The sequence below is a fragment of the Larimichthys crocea genome, chromosome VIII, assembly GCF_000972845.2.
Source record: "Larimichthys crocea isolate SSNF chromosome VIII, L_crocea_2.0, whole genome shotgun sequence".
Taxonomy (NCBI): Eukaryota; Metazoa; Chordata; class Actinopteri; family Sciaenidae; genus Larimichthys; species Larimichthys crocea.
The window spans coordinates 19,447,166-19,466,156 of NC_040018.1; the positions used below are offsets into that span (position 1 = coordinate 19,447,166).

Sequence of the window (18,991 nt, forward strand, 5' to 3'; positions counted from 1 at the left end):
GGTAGATACAGGTTGGTGCTTTGGAATGGATGTAGAAAAACTAAAAATACTGATGGAGATGGATATTAAGGAGAGGAGTGATGTGGGTAAAAGTTCAAAATGAATTCATACACAAAAGAAGATAAAAGCTTTTTCTTTAGACATTTTTGAATTAGAATGTAAAAAAATATATATTTTTAATGAATGACATATGCTTTACAAGAGACCAGCATGAAGTAACATGAAATAATTTGTGATCTTTTCTCACAGACTCTCTCACTTGTTTTCTTTTATTGTGTGTAATCGTCTTGGTTAACATTTGTCCCGTTTCTTCTCTCAACAGTTTCCAATGCTTTCCAATTTGCCAGCATTATCCACTGGATCAGCCTTATCATCCTGTCACTCTTCTTTTCAGAGGTAAGAGATGAATATTTTTATCCATAGAACCTTTTTTCTTACCCAATTTTTCTTCATATATTTCCATTTTCCCCTTCCTGCTCATGGAAGTGGTATGAGGCTTGTAGGTCACAGGAGTACTTCATGGGTAAAAAAAAAACCCTGACATGTCACATTTCTTTTAATTCCTAATTAAATTAAACCAAACTAAACTTTCTTTAACTGTAGATTATGTGCTATCTACAGCTACGCAAATCAGGTAAAGGCCTGAGGAAACTAGAGTATGTGGCTGCTCCATGTAATTGCCCAATTGATAAAAGAATGTCTTATCATCACTGTGGAATAGTGAAAAACAAAATGGAAAGGGGAGAATTGGGCCCACAGGCCTCCACTCCAGTGCAAACCAATTACCCTGACAGCCTCAGCCCCAATGCCCTAAACCAAACATTAATTACCAGCAAGCCAGCAGGAGCAATAATTAAAGCTGATCTTAATGAGCAGTGGGGATGGGGTTACAGTGATACGATCCATCCAAACACCTTGCCTACTGACATCACAGAAGAAAAGTCATCTGGGAATGCTGTTAGATAGATGTAGCATATCACTAGCTTGGTCCCTCTGCACCAATCAAAAAACAGGATTGTAACATGTGGGCGGAGTCCCTGCACTTCTCACTTGACACCAGCCATGCTGTCCAACATGTACTCCAGATGATGGATTAGCAGGACCAGTCGTACATGACACCCCATGCTAATTGGAGTGTAAATCAATGGCCCTGCTCAACAAAGAGTCCTACACAACCAACTGCATTTACAGAGAGCACAATGTAGAATTTGATAGGTGCTCACATTACAAGCGTTGTGTTTTCCTTTTGTAGGCCAAAGATCAGGGAACTGATCTACTTAATCAAAGAGCTAGCTATGACTGCTTTGAAGAGACTGTTGTCAAAGACAAATCAATGTAGTTACTCATTTGTAGCCTCAACAGAAATTAAACTAACTTTATAATATGGGATATCTTAAGGGGTCTAGCTGCGCATATTTTAGCATGCTTATTATTCTATCTGAAGAAAAAAAAAAGTATTTGAGGAAGAAAACTGTGTCGCACTGGCCTCTTTTTATTTTAGTCTATGTTCACACATCTTGACAAAAGTTGTCGGATGTGATGACAACTCCAAGAGACTAAGAATATTTTAAGCACACTCCCTCACCCATCTATTTTAATGCTTTCATTTATCCCTCTCTGTCTATCTTAGACTGTCTTCAGAATTGTAGTGCTCGGGATATGGGACTACATAGAAAACAAAGTTGAGGTTAGTACTGGTGTTATGTGTTTATTGGAAGATCTTGGTGACTACTTTTTAATAGTGTTAAATGATATTTTCAATATATCTAATGTATATTGAAAGTATATTTAGTATATTTTCCCCTTTTCACCCAGAGTTTACCCTTAAAAGTTGTAGAAATACATTTTTCATTTTCTTTCATTTTCTTGCTTAGATTCAGATTAGAAAATCGATACCACACACGTCTGTATGGTAAATCTGAAGCTACACTGGCACAGCTGGTTAGCTTAGCTTAGCATAGTGACTTTTGGCTCTGTACGAGTGTAACAAACCACACAGCACTAGCTTCATATTTACCATAAAGATATTTGATTGATTTCAGTTTTCTCATGTAATTTTCTGCAAGAGACCGAATATGTGAATACAACATTCCTTCAAAGCGTGTGCAACATATGAATAAACTTCACATGTAGAGTAGCCTTCAAAGTCATGGCTGCAGGACAGGTTAAGGCCCATGTGACACAACAACATTTGCACATATTTGATTTTTAAAAGTGTGTGTTTGTACGACCCCTTCAGGTGTTTGATGGTGCTGTCATCGTGCTGTCCCTGGCCCCCATGGTGGCCTCCACAGTGGCCAACGGGCCCAGCAGCCCCTGGGATGCCATCAGCCTCATCATCACTCTACGTATCTGGAGGGTCAAGAGGATCATTGATGGTGAGGCAGGCAAAAAACCATAAAGGTTATTATGTAGCCTTTATGCAAGACCTTCTTGTGGAGCAACTCAAGGAAATACCCAATTTTTCTTAACTCAAAAGGACTTCACAGATGCATAAAAATCAGCTTGCCTTGAAAGAACTAAATGACCCCATTCTCTCCATGATTATACAAATTATTTACTATTCAGAGCAATATAGCTATTGATCATCCCTCATGGTAAATTGCTGCCACTCTGCTACTCTAACTTGTATTGATTGTAAGGGCCTGGTTAAGTAGATTCAGAGAGGCCATAATGAATATAGTGGTTGTTCTCTTCTATGCTAATGCGGACTGGTTCGATATCTGTTCGGAGGTCACCCTCACCACGGGCCTCTGACTGCATACACGATCAGCTGCAGTGAGACAGTGGACAAGGAAAGGGTTGGAATATCTCCATAAAACAATACAGTACAAAACACTGGGAACAGGGTTAAAGAGGTGGTTTAGCTCTGTAAAAAAGTTACAAAATCCACCTACCAGCACCTCTAAAGCTCACTAATGAACATGTTTAAATCATACAATGCAAGAAGTGGTTTGTGCCTCAGTCTTTGTTCTAAGATATCCACTTGCTGGGGTGTCCTGGTAGTTCACCTGGTAGAGGGTGCGCCCTACGTACTGGATAGATAGATAGATTTATTTATTTTAGAATTGTATTCTTCTTACATTTACATAGAGGTCCTTAATATAAATTTCTGTCTGTCATTGTTTGAAAGGATCAAATATATTGAACTAAAAGGGACACATCATAATGACATGATTAATAATACCAGGAATCAATATATAGCTTTCAACATCATTGATTTATTCTGGTGAAACACGTTCAGCAGGAGCATATTTCCTGCTTCTTAACATGTAGCTGTGGTGTTGGTCTCCAGGGAATGAATTTGAGATTTTCCTGCCGCACACCTCGACCTGTTAGGTTTGATATTTGTGAGTGATTGAGTCTCCTCGCTAGGCAGGCGGCAACACACCTCAGAGGGGCCGGGGGGGGGGGGAATCACACTCAAACCAATAAATGTACAGCTGAGGGAATGGCTCGGTTATCATAGGAGAGGGATTGAGTCTCTTGCAGAATTATCTTGACGTATAATGGTGGCAACGTTTGTGTCAGTCCGACGGGAGTGGAAATACAAAAGAATGAACTGCAGTAGAATTTGTAAGAACCAGAAAACCTCAATGAAATTTATTAGTGATAAGATGGGAATGATTAAGCTCTTAAGCATGTAGAACGTAGCTGAAAAAAAATGTTGCTGCAATGTTGAATCTCTTCCTATCCTTCCTCTGCACTGACTTCAGTATCCACACTTTCTGTTCCAGTGCTTTTTATTTTCTGCAATTAAATATGATGACAAAGAAACCAATACTCACCCCAAAGTCACTGTATTATTAGATGATGAATGAATAAATGGTGATAAGAAATGTTTCGGTGGCAATTTACAAAGTCCTACATTAGTTTAAAATGCATGGAAACAGGATTTTTGTTGGTTGATGTATAATGTGTAACAATAAAACACTTGACTCCAGGTAAGAAGGAGAGAGTGGAGCGGGGCCTTGTGGGATCAGTTGCAGTGTGAATTACACTGTTATGCACACACACACACACAAACATTTGACACAGATACAATATGCAGAAGCACAAATGTATTGGTATTGCACATTGTGTGGCCAAATAATAATCCTGTGACTGAGCGTTTCATGCCTGTTTGAAAAACCTTCTCACTTTTGCTGTGTGTGTGCATGCTTGTGTGCGTGCATGTGTGTGTGTGTGTGTGTGTGTGCACCAGTGCCAACATGACTATAAATAGGTACAAGGAGCATGTGGTGATGGCTGCTTGCTTTCCTCTGCCCCCCTCAGTATGAGAAAGGCTTTTCATTCTCCCCTGTGTTTTGACAAAGTCGGCAGTTTAATCTCATAATAGTTTAGATCCACAATCACAGCGGAAATATTGGAATAAGACGAGTATAATTACTGATTATGTTTCACCTCTTTATGTTGCCCATAGCAACATTCCCCATCAGTGTACACAGTATGTGTGATATCATGTGGCTGACTTACGAATGTGATCACAGAGAGGTGCGAGGGACTGACTATCTGCCACCTGTGATGACAACAGGTATCCAAATTTACACTCACTATCCTTTTTTTAGGTATACATCTTCTCATCTGACTCCAGGAAGTGTGTCAGGTATAAATAAAATCTGCAGCCAGATTGCAAGAGGTGAAGTTACTGATTGATCAAGACGTGATCTGCATCACTTCCAGCATTGCTGCACGTCCGATAGTTTGCCGCATTACACTTCCATTAATTTGCCAGGAAACATTTAATAAATGAATAAACTACTAATCAGCTGCATTTTTTTGTAAAATAAATAAAATACATTTGTGAGTTATGATGAGAGTTGATGAAATCAATGAGAGGGAGTGCAGGAAAAAAGCGACTAATTCAAAGCTGGCCAAAGTACGCTGGCAGCACTTCAGTACAACACTGAAGATCAAGTCTTGTACATCACTGCATAAAAAGAAGCTCAGCTGACCACGCAAACAACAACTAGAAAGATTTCCATTTTGGTGCACAATGTAGCATTTGAGCTTCATTTGAATGCAGAATGGAGTAGTTCATAGTTTTCAGTACTACTTACTTACTTACTGACTCACTTAGTAATTTTGTTTTTCAGCAATTTTGTACCAAAGATTAATACTCTCTGAAATATGTTTTGAGCCCCAGTGTACCCCAATGATACCACCGATATTCAGTGTCAGTGTCTGAGCTGAAAATATACTAAAACTTTCTGCCACCCTCTAGTCAACATGAACCATGATGCCTGTGGAGCATTTTCAGCACTCTGCTAAATCTATTTCATACAGGTATAGGGTTTCTAGGTTTGCATGTGTGATGACAGACATGGAGCAAAGGACATTTGACCTAATCTGCTCTATGTATTTGACCATAAGCACTTTAACCAGCTGCCTTTACAAACATTTCTCTATCAGTCTTGATGTCTCCTAACAAACCTGGCAATCATTTTCATTCATTTAATTATATAGTTTGTGTTAAAACTCTCCTTCTCATCCTTTTCCTCGTTAGCTTATGTGCTACAAGTCAAAGTTGAGATGGAATTGGAGATCCAGCAGTGTGAGAAGACCAAGGCTGTGAGAGAAGAGCAGCTGGAGCGTCTCACTCAGATCTGCCAGGAACAGGCTGTGAGTACCAAAGTCACTTCTTTCCCAGTACACGGCCACAAAATTAGCTTGTAAGAATGAAGGGAAAATATTAAGCACCACACACAACTAACCTTCCACAGCTTCAGTTCTGCTAATATGAAAACTTTAATCCAGGGAATGGGTTTATAATACTTGAAACACAGAAAGTGAGTAAAATACAATTTAAAAGTCATCTTGGACATAATTACACACAATTACTGTTGGCTTCTATTGGATAAAATGTTCTAAATTTTTAGTTAATTTATAGTCATATAACGATTCAGTTTTTAAAAAACAAAACAGTCTGTAGATATGCCATGGTAAATGGTTTAATACTGTACACTGCTGGTCTGATTAAGGCCACACAAATCCACATTACACTTGGTCATGTACTGTAAGAAGCTGTCAGTTCATCTACCACCAGAGGAGGGCAGCAATACCTTACAGACAAGTCCAGTCTTTCCACACATTTCATCATGATTCCTCAGAGCACACATGCAGACTGATGATCTCATACAAGAAAATGCAGACTACAATAAATATTGATAAAGACTTAACCCTTAATTGACTTGAAGTTAAGACCTGACACAATGAATATGAACAGATCCTTCCAAAAAATATTGTTAATCAAATTCCTCTTCATAAATGAAGGCAATGTTTTAATGTATACGTTTAGATGATACCTTATCCTATGAATTCATGTATGACCTAATTTAGTGAAGAATACAGGTTTCAGTTTGCACATTCAATACACAGTTAATACACATACCATGCATGCAGTGTCTAATACAATGTTTTGTTGTTGTGTTTTTTCCCCTTTATTTTGTATACACTTGAATTTACTAATGCAATAGTTTCTTGTCAATAGACAAGATCCACAAGGCCAAAAATCTTAAAATGAATTCTGAGAGACATCACAGCTGTACGTCAGTGAAGAGCACAGTTTTACAATTAGATAATGCATTTGGAGTAACGCTGAAAACAGTTCACTAGTAATTAATCTGTTTGTTTTTCAATATGATCTGTCAGGTCTGGAGAAACTCTCAACATTGATTCCAATCCAGACGATTCAAACAATTTACAGGAGCTTTGTTTGTGTACGCTGAAACTGTATATCTGGGATGGTGTGACTCTGTCCTTCCACGTTCTCTCTTTTCCTGCCTCTTCGTTCCGTTTCCCTCTCCTCTTGCCTGTCTTTCCTTTCCTTTCCCTTTCACATCTTTTTTTTCTTAATCTCTTATTCACTCTTTAATATCAATTTCTAATTGCTCTGTTCCTTCCCATTCCCAACCTTCTGCTTTACTCTCTTTTTCTACGCATACACACCAACCATATTCAGTTTGAGATCAGGCAGCTGAGGGCCCATCTGGCCCAGCAGGATCTGGACCTTGCGGCAGAACGTGAAGCAGCCATGCAGATCCACCATGTATGGAGCAAACAGGGCAGGAGTTTTCAGGTTGTAGAAGGCTTGACTCCTGGGGAGTCTGACGATGAGGGTGGCCAGAAAAACCCCAGGGAGCCTCATGCCACTGCAGGTACAGTATGGTTTCTAAAGCACAGATTCTACTGTAAGGACTGGTGAAACCGTTGATATCATATGAGTTAGTTGCTGGACATAAGACATAAAGCATACATATAGCTAAAAATTGAAGTATTTATACAAATACAAAATTTGGTACAATGTATATTTAATAGTAAAACACTACTTCACAATCTAAAAATGGATGCATCTGGAAAACCCCATGACATTAAAAATACACACCATGCCAGGTGTAGTGTTTGCTTGAGAAAGCAGCATGACAAACCAGGAGAGAGGTGCAGCATAAAGTATGTCCATAATTATGTGGAACAAAAAGTCTCTAACGGTGTAACATCAGGTGAACTGGATGCCAGAACAGTGTACAGTTAATCTGGAGCAGTAGCCCTGGAGCATCTTCGAGGCCAGTCTCTTAGCCCCTCCACGCTCACACACAACACCCATCTGACCGCAGGCGCTATGGGATCAATATGACGGCAAAAAAGCTTTTAGGATCTGGCGAATCCTGGAGAAAACAAGCATGTTCTCTGACACAACGTCAGCTTGCATGGGCTTCTGTCATGCCCCAACTATCTCCCTTACTATCCCCCTTGTGGCAAGGCCAGGCTAGCCAGCCCAGACCACTTGGGCTATTTCAGGTACAGAGTGCTCTGTGCATTGGGCTTTGTTAGGGGAGAGTGGGCTCCTGTCAACATCTGTTCCCCTTCACCTGCAAACCACAATAGGGCACCAGGAGGCTCCACAGTGGCCACAGTATTACCCCAAGGGCATAGTGGGAAATCTGGCGCTCAGAAACAAATGGGGCTTTTTACAGAAACATGGTCACTGGGATGCACACTTAGGCCACAGGGCTCAAGTCAAGTCAGGACAACTCAAATCAAGTCAAGTTTATTTGTATTGCTGAATATTGCACACACAGTCTCAATGGACTTCTCTCACACTCACCTGCAGAGTGCCATTAAACTGTTAAGAACTTGGTCTTTGTAAGAATGAATGCCCCTGGAGATTGAGAGTTTTGCCACCTTAAAGTGCCAAACCATGTAGAGTTTAATAACAACCGGTGACAATCAGCCTTAATCAATGAGCCAGTGGAGTTTGTAGTGACAGCTCACACCTACTGCAGTTGTACTGTAATAATAGAATGCAGGTATTGCAAAGAAAGATATGCATGCTTGGTTGGTAGACCAACATTTCAAAGTACCATACTGTATAAAATTGTCAAATAAAGGCCTTGCAACATGTTGTAAGATATTGAACTAAGAGTCTACAAACAGGTTACTGGCTCTGTGAAGCTTAGCAGTTCAGGTCCATTATCTCAATTTAGTATGTTGGCATGCCAACGTTTGCTAATTAGCACCAAAGCACTGGACAAACTGACATTTTGACTTGGTCATGGTAGCAGATGAAAAGTCAGCGGATCAACAATGTTATTACAATTCCTCCAAAGAGGGAATTTTTGATGGCAAACCTTTGTCATCCTTGAGCCATGTTGCTAATATATGGTACATACATAAATCTCCTAAATTGTGAAACTATTATGTTCTCTAATCAAAGTCTGTTTATTAGTAATCTAAATAGTAATGGCCTGTTCACTAAGTTTATCTATATTATTATTAGTTAAGTGCTTGCTAATCTTTGTGGGGTCTTCTCATACCACTTTACCTGTGCTGTAGAACTGACACTGCTGTGCTTCAGCCACCACAATTATAGTTTAGATTTGAACTAAAAGGACCTCAGGATGTCAACTCTCTTTTTCCACAGACACATGACAGCCTGGTAACTTGACTGTCACAGACAGAAGAGAGTCTTTTATGTATGCTGGCCAGCCCATTCTTTTTTCTTAAGACTCATGTGTTATTAATTGTGGAGTGATTGTCTTCAGTCTTGTTTTAGTGAGTGCAATGCTTCCTCTCCAGGGGTAGCTCAGGGGGATTAATATTTTAGACTGAAAAATAAATGAAATTACCCATCAGAGTCTGCAGCATGTCCTGGGGGACTGGGGCTAGCACTCAGGGTACTCTGGGTTCGCACTCAGCCAGCGGACAGTGAGCTTAAGGCCAATCAAGCGAACAGAAGAGCATAGCAGATCACGGCCATTCACCACGCACACTGAGGCCTGCTAGACTGGAGAGATCTGTGCCTGAACAAAGAGATCCCTCTCTCTCTCTCTTGCCCTCCCTCTCATTTCCCCCCATTTCTTTCAACCCTGTAACCAACCCCACCCTGTCCCAGTTTATTTCTAGTGCACTAGGGTGCAGCTAATGCGCAGCGTAGCAGTGCGTGATCCTGACCACTTGCCAATAAAGCACCTGTGGCCTGGGGCAGAAGTCATTTCTGTCAATATTGTGTTGTAAACATAAGAGATATTTTCCATTTGGACTAGTTTGCGATGTTAACACTGAAATGGACCAAAGTACTTACAGACAAATAGGTGTGAAATCCAGTTAGTCAGTCACTGCCACACTGTACAGTATAAATCAGTCACAATATAGTAAACCCTAATTGACAGGTCGCTTCCTGCTATATATTCACAAATTATTGTCCACTGTGTGCAGGACAGGCAAGAGAAAACACAACACTGACTTTTATTGTGTGGACATAGTTTTATGTCATGATGTGGTAGAGAGTTGAAAAGAAGGAACCACCCCCTTGGGGTTAATATTTTTGGTAAATCAGCAACAAAGATCGCCCAATTTTAGTTTAACCAATGATTTGTACAGAACGTGTTTAGTAGTGGTTAGTTATCAGATTATGGGTACACATGATAGACAGTGAGGTTTGTAATATACAATAGAATATCATCTGCATACAAGCTTTTTTTATGGTTTTGACTGGATGATGGGTAAAGCTTCATGTTTACAAATGAATGCAGTCAGATGTTTATTAAAGTGTGGAAACAGTTACGGCTATAATGGGCATCCTTGTTTAGATTTACGGTGAAGGAAATTATATGAATACACTTATTGAACAGTACTTTATGTAGACTGCTCCAGAGAATACATTAAACAAAATCACAGACTTTAGCATCACATTAGGAGTTATTATTTACAACTTTGCTAAAACAATATGATCAATTCCTTTATTCATGCATCTCCTTTTTTTTTCCTTTTTTTTTAACGTATTTTTAACTCAGATCCAGTTGTACGTGATGACATGAACAACTACATCAGCCAATACTACAGTGAAGCAAGCAGTGGTAAGTGACTACGAACACTGACTTTATTATACACCATTCTGTGTACATATAAATAAAATTAAGTAAAGCATCTACTGTTTTTAAAAGTTATAAGGCTGTTAAATCAGAGAACAAAACTCAATAGGTTTGGTTATAGATTTGGTCGCAAATAAAACATTAAGTCATACAGTGCATAGCCATACAGCTTTACATACAATATGAGGAGAGCTGGAAATTTTATTTTATGTATATATTTAAATGTAGACTAAAAACTTAAACAAAAAAGAAAAACTCCAAATTTACTGTCGCATTTAGCAGATGTCAGAAATCTGTTGAGTATAGATCTATAGATATACAGGTCTTACCACAGACAGTAGTTCTGTCTATATCACTGACAGACAGTATAATATTTTGGACTGTGTGAAGTAAGGGGCTAATTTGTTTTCTCTGTGTTATCTGACTTTCTCTTATGTCTTTCAAGATGCTGGAGCTTCTGGCCTAGGTGCCCGCATCATCACCACCGCAGCCATTGACATTCACCTCCCCACCAATCCAAATCCCATCCAGTCAAACCCGTTGCTTGCTATGGAGCGGGTGGGTAGCGCCGTAAGTGATGCTTCGACCAGCATATCACGTTCTAGTGGCAGCCTGACAGCCCGCCCCCACAGCCTGAGTAGCCACACCCCGGTTTCATCTATGACAGACTGCAGCAGCAGCACAGTTCACGATCTCAGTCTGAGCTACAGCGCCCATCGCTGCTGCCCCCCTTCCTTCTCAGGCCAGGACCCCAGCATGGTGGTGCAGGAGCTACTATGCTCACTCTCTGAGGACTCCTGCCTTGCTCAAAAGGGCCTGTCAGTGGACCCTGTTAATCTTAAGCTTCCCAGCCCTACTGGCTCAGAAAAGGCCAGCCCTGAGCTGGACAACAGAATAAATATCTTCAACCGCAGGAACCAAGAGGAGAGGCGAGGCCGGGGAAGGGGTTGTGTGCTGTTGCAGACCAAGCCACTGATTCACCTGCAGGGCAGCACCACTGAGCCATCCCTGGAGGAGAAGTACCGGCTCCTGGGACCAGCCGATACACCTCTGGGGCACATGTCTGATACATAAGCTACATTTACACAGAAACAGAAGTCTTTTCTCTTTTTACTGCCACATTGTTTGGCATTTATCGGAACGCTTGTGGCAGGTCAAATCTCACGAGAGGGGCCACATAAGATTTATAAACGGGATATTTCTGTCGCTGTGTAAATCCAATCTTAGCCAAACAAGCTTGAGCCTTAGCTTCCAGCTAACACTGATGCTCCTTAACTTGACGTGTTCAGAAGTCAATAGTAGAAATGACAATAAGAACTCTTAGGCCCTTTGCTATATTGTCCAACCTGCCCTGTTCCTCCTAGATGGATTTTTGAAATCACAAATGGCCAGATATAGCACAACAAAGACTATTACATCCCAGTAAGGGGGCGTGTTCTCGGACACATTCTTCATCAGGAATTCTTACTTCGAATAGGTCCTAAATGCACTGAACTTTACATGAATTAAAACCAGCAAGGGGCCATTCAAGCCTATACTGAACAAAACCTTTCTGAATTCTGAACAGTGTTGCAAACCAAGACACTGTTCTCTGTTCTTGGGATCTCAAGCAGTAAAAAGGAGTTTTCTAATGCATTTTTCTCGTTGTTTTGTTTCCTTTTATTTGTATGATCAATTTTAAAACATCAGTCATGCTGTTCTTTGTTCAAACAGCCACAGGATACATAAGACTGGCTTAACTGTACAAACAGTTTTTTTTTAACCTTTGCCTTTCTGTCACCTATTTGTTTGATTACAAACCATTAACCATCATCAGAATTTATTGAATAGCATTTTTGTTTTACTTGCTGACAAAAACATTAGTAAGGTATATTTGTGTGAATGAAATGAAAAGGTAGCTTAATTTGACTGGATTCTTCACATGAAACTAGATTGGAGTGCTTGTAGCATGAACCTTTAAAAGATATGTGCCCTAAATGGCAAGCAAATTCTTTGCACTTTAATGTTTACAGACATTTTTGTAAACTTGATATGGAGGAAGTTATTGCCAAATGCCGGTGTTGTCATTTGAATGAAAATAGCAGAAATAAAAGTTAGTATTTCCTTAACGGCTTTCACTTTACTGACTCTTGTTAAGGACTCCGAGTGACAGTCACACATGCTTTAAAACATCATAGATATACCATGTGGCCTCTAATCAGATATGTTGCTGTCACAGGCTCCTTGTTACACGCTGCACTGTACAGCATTATTTCATTAGTGTAACGTGCATATGATTATGAAAAATCTAAATTATTTACGGTTTTTAACATTGGAAGACCTGTCACAATGACAATGCTAATTGGTCAAGTCATTGTAAGTGTGTCATGAGAGGAGTCAACCCACCTAATTACTGTCTTCATATCATTAATTCAGAAGATAAACTGCTGTACCATTTTGTTGCTTGACAAATGTTTACAAGTATCCAGAGAATGTTTTAATTGTTAATTACTATTACGGCTGCAATTAAGCTGTTTGGTGAACTGGGTAGTTCATTTGCGTAACTGTGTAGAGTATTGTTTGTAACAGCCTTATTTAATTAATTTGTAAATGGCACAGTACATATAGGGGAATATTACAAATACTCTTGTGGTACACTGAAGAATATTATCACTTTACAAGAATTCTGTCTGTAGCTCTTTTTGGAGACCCAAAGCTAAAGACTCAACCTCTCTGGGTAACTGACTTGATGATTTGAAGCCTTGATGCTGTGTTGACTCTCAAATGACCCTCAGACTATGGACGTAACTGGTGATGGTGCAGCCCAGAAAATGCATCTTAACTCCAAGAAAATGATTGCGAGTATGTATGACACAGGTTTAACACATAGGACAAAGAGTTATTATGTATACAATTTGAAAATTCCCTGGCTTTTTTGTTGTTGCATTCATCTCATATTAACATAAAACATAACACATACGAACTATAGTCTCTGAACTACTCAGGTAACTCTTGGGATACGTTTTCAAATCACAATAGTCCAATGTCGATCATAGTTTCCCTTATCACATCATGCTAGTAAATGCTGATGGCCAACAGCCAACACTAGGCCCTCTTATGTGAAGAGCCTGTATACTGTATTATTTACAGATAAATTAAAAGACTTGGCTGCAATGTTCTTCTATAATATATTGTACATGAATCAGTTTAAAATTGGTTTGAACATGAACCAGTGATACTTTTGAGACTTAAAACAATGTGAGATCAACAGTAACACGGTGTGATCCCTAAGCTAACACTTTACATTATTATGAATTAATTTATCATAGATGTATTACATCTCAACAACAAGGTGTCTATTTTGAATGCAATAGAATAATTCAAATAAATGTGAAGCAGCATGTTTATTAATTTAAATTTAAATATGCGTTAAACTAATGACCAATTAAATATTCCTAATCAAATATTGTCATCTCTGGAACAGCCTACAAGATTACATTATATTGGAGACTATACGTAATAAAGCTATTTCAAACAATACAGAGGTGTTTGCTGTTTCAGGTTTTCCATTTTACCATTTTTATCAGGAAAATTGTGAAACAACGGTAAATAAATACCACGTTGATGATGTAACAGCGCTGTTAAAATCCTCCTGATCCTCAGCATTAAATTTATAAAATTAAACATGTTTTTTATTGTATTCAGCAGCCAACTGTAAGTTTTTTAACAGCCAACATGTAAGTTGATAACCTGGATCTACAACCTTCTAGCTATTACTAGGCCCATCACATCAATCTAGTTTACAAAAACAACAATGCCTGTCACATGCCATGGAACAAGTAAATAAGTAATGATCTGCTTGGCTCTCGACACACAAAGGAATCCTGTTGAATGTGGGTGCCAAACACTGGCTCGGCCTCTGTATGTCACGGCTGCCTTGGTATTAATGTCTCAAATGGAGGTGCTGTGCATCTAATCCGAACCCCTTCCAGCTCAACCAGCCATGTAAAGGAAGAACTAACTAATATGGTTCAACTTACAGCTCCACCATGAGCAGCAGTGCTCTTTGATGAAGCAAAATTATTTGTATGTGATAAAGATATGTCGGAAATAAATTTTGCCAATGACTGTATAAAAAACATGTCTTTCCTTTATGACTAAAGGCCATATGAAAGGTGAGACAATGATTCAGACAATGATTTAATCATTCATATGAACCCAATTTGTCAATATGAATCACACTAGGACAACCTGAGTTAAGTGTTCAATTTTGACAGGCAGGGACACTGAGCAGACCTTTAGGAGACATCCTAAGAAGTAAATTGCTTTTGGGACGTCGCCGACAAACCAAGAGGTACAGTTCCTGTCATACTCACAGGAAGCTAAGTGAATTAACAGTCACCATTAGACACTTAATAATTAAAACGTTTTAATAATGGCACAGAGGGAGTCACTTTAACTCCATTAACATTAAATGATCATTGTTTTCATTCTCATTAACAGACGGAACATGAACCAGTGATACATTAATGCCCTTTTGAGGCTTAAAGGCATTTGGGATCAACAGTAACCAGGTGCAATCCCAAAGCTTCAAGGTGACTGTGGCATGGATGGCTTTTGTGGGCACCACAGAGATGAGCTGTAAATCTTATCTCTTGGGCCACGGAGATAAGACTTGCATCTACTAACTCTCAGGTGGTTGTTTTAAGACAATATAATATAACTAGCAGGTTACAGGTATATATTATACTCTTACTTACAAAATCCAGTGAGCCAATGTAAAATGTGCTAGCTATGTCACTTTATGTTCCACTGCTACCTGCACATCACTAGTGCCTGGGGAGTTGAAAAATTGTATATGTGTAACTGATATTAGATTAGATTAGATTAGATTATACTTTATTCATCCCACAACGGGGGAAATTCCCTTATTACAGCAGCAGAGTGTAATATACACTACAGAATTAAACTAGAAAGGGCAAAACACAACGAACAGAAGTATCTTATAACCTACACAATAAACAATAAGACAAACAGCAAAACAACAAACAATGTGCAAAAAAAAATAGTATTGAATGGTAAAAGTGTCATGATATAAAAAGTATTGCAATGTAAAGTGACCATGATATAAATAACATTGTAAGGTAAAGTGGCCATGATATAAATAATATTGTACATTGTATATAATCAGAATGGAAATATAAATACAGATAAAAAATAAAATAAAAATGAAAATACAGCCATGGTGAGTAGTAGTGAGTAGAGACAGGAACAGAAACTACTTCTTATACCGTGAGTGTAACAGTCTGCTGCTGAAGGAGCTTCTCAGGGACCCCACAGTGTCATGTAGGGGGTGAGAGGTGTCGTCCATGATGGATGTCAGCTTAGCTAACATCCTCCTGTCACACACTTCCTCAATGGAGTCCAGAGGACAGTCCAGGACAGAGCTCGCTCTTCTAATCAGTCTATTGAACCTGTCTGTACTGGCCACTCTCCAGCAGACCACAGCATGAAAGATGGCTGAGGCCACCACAGAGTCATAAAAAGTCCTGAGGAGAGCCTTGCACACTCCGAAGGACCTCAGTCTCCTCAGCAGGTGGAGGCGACACTGGCCCTTCTTGTGAAGCACGTGGGTGTTGTCAGTCCAGTCCAGTTAACTGTTTAGGTGGACACCCAGGAATGTGTAGCTCTCCACCACCCACCACAACTAAAACTACTAAACTACTGAAATATCTAGGCTTACTGACACCCAAGTGTTTTTGTTTATGAATGTTGTTTATTTTTAAGTGCGGAGAAGAGATTTTAAATGCTTCCCTCTGTCACAGAACAGCTGGGTATATGTTAAAACGGGTCAATCTGATCAAGAACACATATATGTGGTGAGTATGACTGCATTACTGCTGCGATCTGACAGATTCGGAACACGTCTCAAACAGGACCCTCCTTCAAGAGTCTCTGAAGCAGGAGAAAAATACAAATAAATTATACATCATTCTTTAAAAAGCTTCTCAGGTTTTCTTTTTGAAACATATTTCTTAAGTGCACAGGATCCAGGGGTTCGCTTGGTGGAAGAAATCCACTCAGGAGACTGTTGTCATGGCTACAGAAGTTTTTTTTTTTTTCCATTTACATAAAAATACAGTTTTCTTCTAGTTCGCTCCCCTCAGATGCTTGCTATGCTACTTGGAACAAAAGTGGGTCAACAACACACACAAAAACAAGAAGAGAACTGGAAACAAGACCCACCGAGTGACCAAACTCAATCACTTCAGTCCTCTTGAGATATTTTAATTATTAAATCAGTTTTTAGTGAATGTAAATCAAATGTATGGTTTGCTAATAAAAAGGAACACAGAACAGAAATAAAACCAGAAACAAATTTTTAACTCTGATTTGAATAATTTTAAATTCTTTTGCTTGATCTGCATTTTTTACAAAAAGGAAAAAAAAAACAAAATACCGATACTGCTCCTGCATATGTTAAAAGCAATCAGAAGAAGATATTCCCTAGTTAGTCATGTGATAAACATGAGGTTTACTGTGATGGGATCCTCTGGGAGATGGGACACTACATCACTCTGTGCTCCAAAGAACTGAATCAAATTATCTACAGAACATCAAAATTAATTCAGCAATCCAATGTGTAAGTGTAGTGTGTAAATGTAGTTATGCATGACTTGCTACATGAAGCGTAGATTAACAAACATTTTTGAGTAAAAAGCCCAAATCTTCAGGGGAAAAGCTGCCACAGATTTTCAAAATCCTACTGAAGCTACAAACATATGTATATAGTCTTGCTTCTGCAACAAATGCATACATACATAGTTTAAGACGATGGAAGAGGTTTACACACCAACAAACTAATCTTTATTCTAAATATTTTAAATGTTTTCCTCAATCTCTGAATGCCATGACCATCTATTTATTGCTCCAAACACAAACTTTTTAAATTCAATAAGTATTCTTGAGCTTGTGAAAAGCTTATGCTATATTTATATTAAAATACACTGCATGAATATTTAATATTTAAGAAGGCATATACAAAATACAGTGTAGGTAGACTATAAAACACAATGTACTGCAACAACTGCAGTGTAAAGCTCACGTAAAAATATTAATATTAATAAAACAGAATTAATCCATTAGCAATACTAACTGCATCAATTTACTTACTAATTATCAAAATATTGTGTGTGTGTGTGTGTGTGTGTGTGTGTGTGTGTGTGTAATGTATCCATCCAAAATGAGTGAAAATCTAATCCCTGTTGACTCCATCTGTAAATGTTTCATAGCAAAAGCGGGTCAAAATCACTTATTGGTGATTTTTGTACTAGTGTGTAGATTACATGCCTTTAGGTGCCACCTCGTTTGCACACTAGATATTCTCTGGCCAACGTGATATCAGCCGTCCTGAATCTAGTAGCCCTCAACTTAGCCTGACTCAGTAGCCAGGGCTAAATCACAATCACTGTCCTGGCCAGAGCTCAGGGTGTCTGCCAGCGCGTGCTGAGGCCCTGCAACATTTCCATCTGGTGTCTGGGGAGTCGCACATCAATTGCTCTCAGCTAAATGCACTCACATATGAATATTTCAGTACAATTTAATGTTTCAGCTACAGCCCCAAAGGAGCAGAGCATCAATTTGTGAACACAGTTCTCCTGGAGTTAAAAGCCAGGCCGGATAATACAGTATGAAAGGCGCTGTCAATCTAGAGGGCCTTTTTTTCACTTGAGGGAGAGAGAAAGAAAAAAAAGCACGCCCCTTTGGCTTCAGTATCCAGCTGCATACAAACAGCTTTTCAAAGTTTCCTCTGGAAAGTAGCCGACTGAGGCTGCAGCAGGCATCTTTTGGTTCACCAGAGTCACCAGTCGATTTGCCAAGCTTGGTCAGTGTTCCCCAGAGCTCTGATTGTCTGCCATTTGGTCTCCACACACTCACACACACACACACACACACACACACACACACACACACACACACACACACACACACACACACTTACACACACACACTTACACACACTTACACACAGCTGGTGGAGGGAGCAAGTCAGGGAGTCGTGCACCTGCTGTCCTCTTAATAAAATACCCCAAAGTGATGCTGAAACATCTTCTTTCACACAGCAAAGCTTCACTCGGGTGTGAGAACATGAGTGCTTTACAAAACATGCAGATTGTGACACAACTGAATGAATCAGCTGGTCAGTAACAGAACACTGCAGAGCACATGGCAAATGACTAATGCCTGGACTGTTGTGCACATCACATTAAACAACCCAGTAGCACTAATGTTTATAATGCATTTAATACTTTGTCTTCAATGTAAAGCTGTTATTTCAATTTTTGATTAATTTGCTGATCATCTTCCCAATTAATCTAATTGTTTGGTCAGAAAATGTCGGAAAATTGTGAATCACAATTTCAAGGCGACAAATGTAACATGTACAAATTCAAATATATTTAGAATGAGATAAGGAAAATCAGCAAATCCTCATGTTTGAGACACTGGTAGCAGAGAATGGTTCAAATGCACTCAAATGATAACTAAATTATCATACAATAGTTGCTGATCATTTAATTAAAAAACCTTCTAAATAAAGATAAGAGTAATGTTTTAAAGAAATAATTATTATATAGGATTTT

At 39.1% G+C, this 18,991-nt stretch overlaps 1 protein-coding gene across 1 annotated transcript in view; it reads left to right on the forward strand.

The window, feature by feature from the left end:
- Positions 1 to 13,447, forward strand: part of LOC104920287 (transmembrane protein 266) — a 47,786-nt gene extending 34,339 nt beyond the window's left edge. Inside the window, exons 5-11 of the mRNA XM_019278885.2 lie at positions 323 to 396; positions 1,631 to 1,687; positions 2,240 to 2,378; positions 5,507 to 5,622; positions 6,962 to 7,157; positions 10,293 to 10,355; positions 10,816 to 13,447. Of these exons, the coding sequence (XP_019134430.1) occupies positions 323 to 396; positions 1,631 to 1,687; positions 2,240 to 2,378; positions 5,507 to 5,622; positions 6,962 to 7,157; positions 10,293 to 10,355; positions 10,816 to 11,444 (1,274 nt within the window). The 3' untranslated portion in view covers positions 11,445 to 13,447. The remainder of the gene's footprint in view (positions 1 to 322; positions 397 to 1,630; positions 1,688 to 2,239; positions 2,379 to 5,506; positions 5,623 to 6,961; positions 7,158 to 10,292; positions 10,356 to 10,815) is intronic.
- Positions 13,448 to 18,991: the final 5,544 nt, after the last annotated feature.